The sequence below is a fragment of the Antrostomus carolinensis genome, unplaced genomic scaffold, assembly GCF_000700745.2.
Source record: "Antrostomus carolinensis isolate BGI_N321 unplaced genomic scaffold, ASM70074v2 scaffold5897, whole genome shotgun sequence".
Classification (NCBI taxonomy): Eukaryota; Metazoa; Chordata; class Aves; order Caprimulgiformes; family Caprimulgidae; genus Antrostomus; species Antrostomus carolinensis.
This window is the reverse complement of record NW_010327933.1, coordinates 79,571-85,564: the sequence shown is the minus strand read 5'-3', so window position 1 is coordinate 85,564 and position 5,994 is coordinate 79,571. Positions and strand designations below refer to the sequence as shown.

Sequence of the window (5,994 nt, the reverse complement as noted above, 5' to 3'; positions counted from 1 at the left end):
AGAATGGAGACAATCAAGGTAAAATGATTAGACATTAATAAAAAAATCTCTGATTGCTAGCAGTGCTTTGTCTGCAGAGACCCACTTTCCCAGCTCCAAACATTTGTTAATGGTGTCTAAAAAACTCAAACCCACACAATTAGCCAAGCAAAAATTAAGGCTGCCCTTTACAGTTTTTGTTGTTACATTTTTCTTCCAGGAAAAACATTAAATACTCCCTCAAGAGAGATGCTGTAGTAAAATTTTCTTTGCTAGAATTACACCCCTTCCTCTGGTCTTTACTTCTGGAGTCATTTGACCGCACACAGCACCTTGTAACAGGAGGACCCAGAGAGCTCTTATCTACGTAAGCTTGAATTCACACTTTTGGGCAGGCATACAAAGACTTGAAAAGATTGAATGGATTAAATTCTTTCCTTTCTTAATATGGTGTCTGTATGCAAAGGCCTAGATCAAAATTATTGTCATCATCAGAATCTCAGTTTCTTTCTATATTACTCCCCTCTTCTTTACCTTCCTTAAAGGTCACTGCTGGTTGGTAGTTCCCAGTCACGTTTTAGCTTCAACCTCTGTAATTTTTTTCTAAATATGAGTGTCTAGATAGGCAAATCCTTGTTACATACTCATAAGTTTATTAGCCAATGTCAAGAAATCAAGCAAAGGGTCCAGCCAGATCATGTTACCAGTCAGTAATTCAGGTAGCTTCTGAGACACCTCTTGGAGTGTTCACCCTGGGTAGTGGAGTATTTGTAGAAAACTGAAAAAGTTGCATTTCTTCCCACATATTACAAGTATCCATGTTCTTTATTTCATGATAACCACCTAACGAGAGTCGAATTATTGCAGTATGCAGTGCTATTGTGAAATATGTACCCTTAAAAGTTAATTCCACAAAACACACAGTTAAAATATTATAGTGTGTTTGTTAAAGAGCTTATAAGTTACCATGTGTTTGTTGAAAGGAAAGGTAAGGCTTAGAGAATACTGACCGAAATGTAACTTCAACTCTCATACTAAGACATTGTCACAACCATGAAATGAAAGGCTGTTATGCAAGTTAGTTATGTAGAGTGCACGCTAAAGAAACATAAAGCTTCAACCAAGGCTAGAACTGGAGAATTTCCATCATTATAGATTATAGCAGGTGACAAACACCTCCTAGAGACAGCTTGCATCATTCAGATAACTAATTTTTAAAATAAGAGAGAGTTTAAAATAAGATACTGTCTTATATAATCAGCTATTAATATATGTCACTTCTCATATATAAGTTTTTGTTCGATTACAACAAAACAAAACAAAACAAAACAAAACAAAACAAAACAAAACAAAACAAAACAGCTGTATATACTTGACATTATAGAGGGATTTGGTTTTACCTGAATCGTCTACTCTCAGTTTTTTACTGGGATTGTCACCACTGTCATCATCGGACATTTCCATCTCCTCTTCCCGGCGGATTCCCATGAGCTGTTCACTGTGAGCATTTCGGAGCTCCTAAAACCCAAAATGACCTTCTGTCAGTATTAACTTCCATAAAGTCATTATGTATTACTTAGTATCTATTTTAATTCTGCTCTGATTTTAATCATACATAATTTGTAATTGTAATCATATTTATTTGTATATGAGTATTTATAACAGCAGCACAGAGAATTCTTCCTGTGAAAGAACAGAGTCTATCAAAGGTAACATTAAGGAAAAACAAGAGAGAAAGTGAGTGTCTACATTGAGTAATCTTTAGTTCTACTAATCACAGTAGAATGCTTTAATAGCAGGGATAATACTTAAAATTGTGTATAAAGCAGACTGATAAAGAGATTGTCAGCCTGACTAAGATATAGATAATTCTCGCTTTTCTCTACTACTTGGGGTCAGATGTGTCTCCATTAAACAAAGTCATATTAACTACACCCTAAAAGTGCCTCTGCTCTCTCTGCTGATGGTAAAGGGAGCTGAGAGCAGCGAGTGCAGAGTGCTCTATATTGTAGGTTCCTAATGCTGGGCTACGGAATCTCACCCTCTGTCCCTGTGCCCAGATTGCCCCAATTTAAAAGACCCAGCCCAACAACGCCATCCTAAAAATCTCTGCATCTTGGTCCAAAACGAGTGCCAGGGCAGACAGCCCGGTCTCTGGGTGACTGCTGCAAGGGCGGGCAGGCAGGCAGGCAGGCAGGCAGGGAGCCTGTGCACATGTCACTAGGTAAAGGATCAGCAGGCATGCGGGCTTTGTGGGAGTCTAGACGGTCTTTGTTCTGGGTAGAAAAGCTGGCGCGGGTGCAGCGGCTGGCTTTTTAATGGCAGGGCTGAGAAGATTGAGAGGACTCTATTTTGTCCTAATAATCTTGTCAGGTGTAACACGGGGATGCTGCACCGTGATTAGTGTAGGCCTTTTCAGTCTGCAGACAGCTAATTTTTCTGCCAACAAAGAGCCTAATTCCCAAAGAGGTGGTTTGAAATCTTTGAAACAAGGAAGAGTCGTGTGGAAGGAGGAGATGGCATTGAGGAGTCGGACCACTGCTCCGTGCAATTAACAATAAGCTGTCAGAGAGGGACTAGGTGAAAAAGGGAAGGCGTTTCCCTTGAGCTGTACCCTTCGTTCATCAGCAGATCTCAAATATTCTGATAAATGTATATGTGTCCATTAATCCCAGCAAAGGCAAGGAGGCTAATTAGTGGGTGTTTTACAGGAAAAAAAAAAATCAAATAAAAAAAATAGTTATTAAAAAGGGAAATTGTCAACCAGTGTCTCATGCAATCAGAGGAACCTCTGGAAGAAATTAGCAAGCCATTTCTTAGTTCCTTATTGGAAAAGGCCACCTGCACTTTTTCCTAGGGAAATATACTGCCTATATAAGCAGACATCGGCTTTCATTAACTCTCTCTTTAGGTGATATGTGTCCTTGATGCATCAATGCCTACATTATTAGCAAAGCCAATAAACTTCCGTGGAGAATGTCTATGTGCATGAATGTTTGCTTTGGGTTTGGGCTTCTAGCAAAGCTTTCTTAAATTCAGAAAAAAAGGGATGGTGATCAGGTAATTAAAAAAATTAGCAGATAATGTCATGGTTAGAAAACATGATTTAAATCAAAGATGCCATTTGGTACATTTCCATCATATTTCACATGTGAAAAGCAGCATTTCTAAAATATATTGGTTCAATGAGAGCCTTTGCATGTTTTTGAATTGTTTTTGTTGTCCTCTTCTTAGGAAAACAAAAGGCAATAATATTTGAAAAAGCATGTAGTGAAATAACATTTTTGGAAAGTCCAATTCTTACACATTTTAGTTTATGAAAGATTTAGAAGCCAGCAAATGAACAACACACCACATCCCTTTACAGAAAGTTAGTTTAAGAAGAGATGGTCTTAATAGAACTGAAATAAGCTACTAGCAAATCAAATTTTCATACTTCTCTAAAAGATAAGACAAATATCAATCCCCAGCTTTCAGTTGAACAAAGGCTTTTTCTACTACTTATATGAAATATTTGTGAACAAAATGCAAAATACAGTTTGTACCAATAAATTATGCTAACATTTTATTTTAAGTGTCCCATTATTGTGAAGTCATTTGGTATTCACCATAATAGCACTGATAATAAAGAATTCATTTGGTATTCATGTGGATGTTACATTTAGTGCCATTGGTATTCAACTGTAATTTAGCATTAGTTAATGGGCACTTAAAATGTTATCCAAATGATTTATACCACAGCACTTCAGTGTTTCTCAAACTAAGTGTACAACACTTATTTTACAAGTGTACTACAAAATAATTAAATAAGTGCACCTTACCTTCTAAAGTTTTTATTCTGAGACAGAGGAAAATCATTTAGAGGACTGTGATACTAACAATCAACATTCTGTACTACATGAAGGTAAACCAAGTGCATGTAAGTTGCTCATATTAAAAAAAAAAAAAGGAAGAAAGAAAGAAAGAAAACAGACAGCGGTACTTACTTTTTAAAATACAGGCTCATAGCGTATATACTGAATTAAAAACGAAAGCTGGATGACCAAAACACAGGATGAGGTCTAGTGCTTCCTTTGCTGCCACTTGCAGCAAGGAGAGTTAGAATCCCATTTCCTTTGCTCATGCTTATGACAGTCACACATGCATGGTCCCACATTGCTAACTCTGTGTGGTAGCATGATTACATTTATACGGATTTCTTTGCAAGCATAATACTTAGAATCAATACAAGTGATGTATCTACTTTTTTAAAGGTAAACATAAAACAAATGGGAAGGAGTATGCCATAATTCTGGACTTAATATGCTTAAGTCATGACTTAGGAAAGAAATTCTCTATTTTATTTTCAGGTAAAGTCATCTTATAATGACCATATGATGGCACAATGAGAAAAAAAAATCTGTGCTACTGAATACTTCTTTTAAAAACAGATCACGATGACTCCTAAAAAGATATTCTTCAGAAATAATTCTTAATTCTATCCTTAGTTGAAAATATTGCTCCTAATTTCACTACTTCAGTTCATTATTTTAGATAGTAAACATAATCCTCCAATGATTTTCCAAATCTTGCATGAAAAATAAAAACACATTGCTCTCTGTCTTAGTGCTATTTAATGACTATTAACATAATGAGAGCAATGGGAGCAATTCATACTGTAGATGAGACTATATAATGGCCAGTTGATTAACAGCTAAAATGGTAGCTGTGAATATTGCTGAATACACTACGTCCAGCTACAATCACACTCGTTCTGTGTCAATCCAGCTGTGAGATGATGGATAGAAAGTAATAATAAAATCACCAACCTCGGAATGCTTTCGCCAAATGTCTATGTTCTTTCGCTGGGCTTTCGAGAAATGGTCCCAAGCTTTTTGTCTGGTAGAAGCGTTGAAAACGGCGACAATCTGCTCAACTTTAGTGAACAAGGAAGTCAAACAAGACAAGCAATTTATGTTGTGATCACTATAGAGAAGCAAAGCAAAGACACTAGGAGTCTATGGATGATGTCATTACTGAAACAACATCATCAATATCCATCCAATGATGTGTCTTTTGTACTTACATTTTATCAATGTTGGAGATGTCCCCCTTCAAGTCTGTCTCCATAACTTTAGTCTACATAACTTATAACTATGCACCAAAAAACATGCATGCAGCTGCTTCCCAGTAGTATCTGCCACAACTTTCTGCGCAGCCACGTGCCTTTGCATGTCTGCTATAGGTGTGTGACTACAGAAATGACACTCGAGGCATAAACCTGATGCATGTTCCCCTGCGGCAGCTGCACACAGATGAGCAGGCTGTACAAATGAAAGCGTGAAAGGCAAGCAAGCTCTGCTTTGAAGGGTGACTATCTGATAGTGGGAGTTTGTCAGCAGACAGGAAGGGCTAAACCATACATTAATGCTGCATTCTGTAGCTGCAGCTGCTGCTTCTCTTTTATTTAATACAAACAGGCTCACCTGTGGTAGATCATTCTGTCCTGTGTCCGATGGCCTATGTATGTTTATGTATATGAACAGCTGCATTTTTGTGCATATAAGATGAAGAAGAGATGTGTGAAATGGGCTTCCCTTATTCAACTCTAATGAATTTGTTCTGAAGCCAGACACCAATATTTAGGACAATTGTCTAGGTCAATGAAGATCCTTAAGTTTTTAGCTACTCGTTCATCCTAGATCAGAACCTTTTCTCCCAACTCTCTTTTCTTTCTCTTCGCATCAATTGTAAGCAACATATCCTTCCACAACAGCAACCTGCCTAGAAATGATTTGGCCAAGATGTAAGTTGTGATCCCAGCACAGTTAACTGAAGGACCACCAAAAAATCCAGATTTTCTACAAATGACCTGGGCTGTGCTTCTGAGTGAGCAGCTGTGCTGACCTATGAACTCAAACTGAAAAATGCTTCAATTATTTGACAAGGTTCTTGGTTATTTATCTCACTAGATTCCTGGGCTGAAATGAAGTCCACTGTTTTGTAGAGCTGCAGCATGCAGCACCTTCCTCCCCT

General features: G+C 37.5%; 1 protein-coding gene across 1 annotated transcript in view; it reads right to left on the bottom strand.

Moving 5' to 3' along the window:
* Positions 1-1,379: 1,379 nt before the first annotated feature.
* Positions 1,380-5,994, bottom strand: part of LOC104528134 (ecto-NOX disulfide-thiol exchanger 1) — a gene marked incomplete at its 3' end in the record, with an annotated part of 75,843 nt that continues 71,228 nt past the window's right edge. Inside the window, exons 6-7 of the mRNA XM_029085971.1 lie at positions 4,788-4,894; positions 1,380-1,497 (exon numbers count right to left, since the gene is read on the bottom strand). Of these exons, the coding sequence (XP_028941804.1) occupies positions 1,380-1,497; positions 4,788-4,894 (225 nt within the window). The remainder of the gene's footprint in view (positions 1,498-4,787; positions 4,895-5,994) is intronic.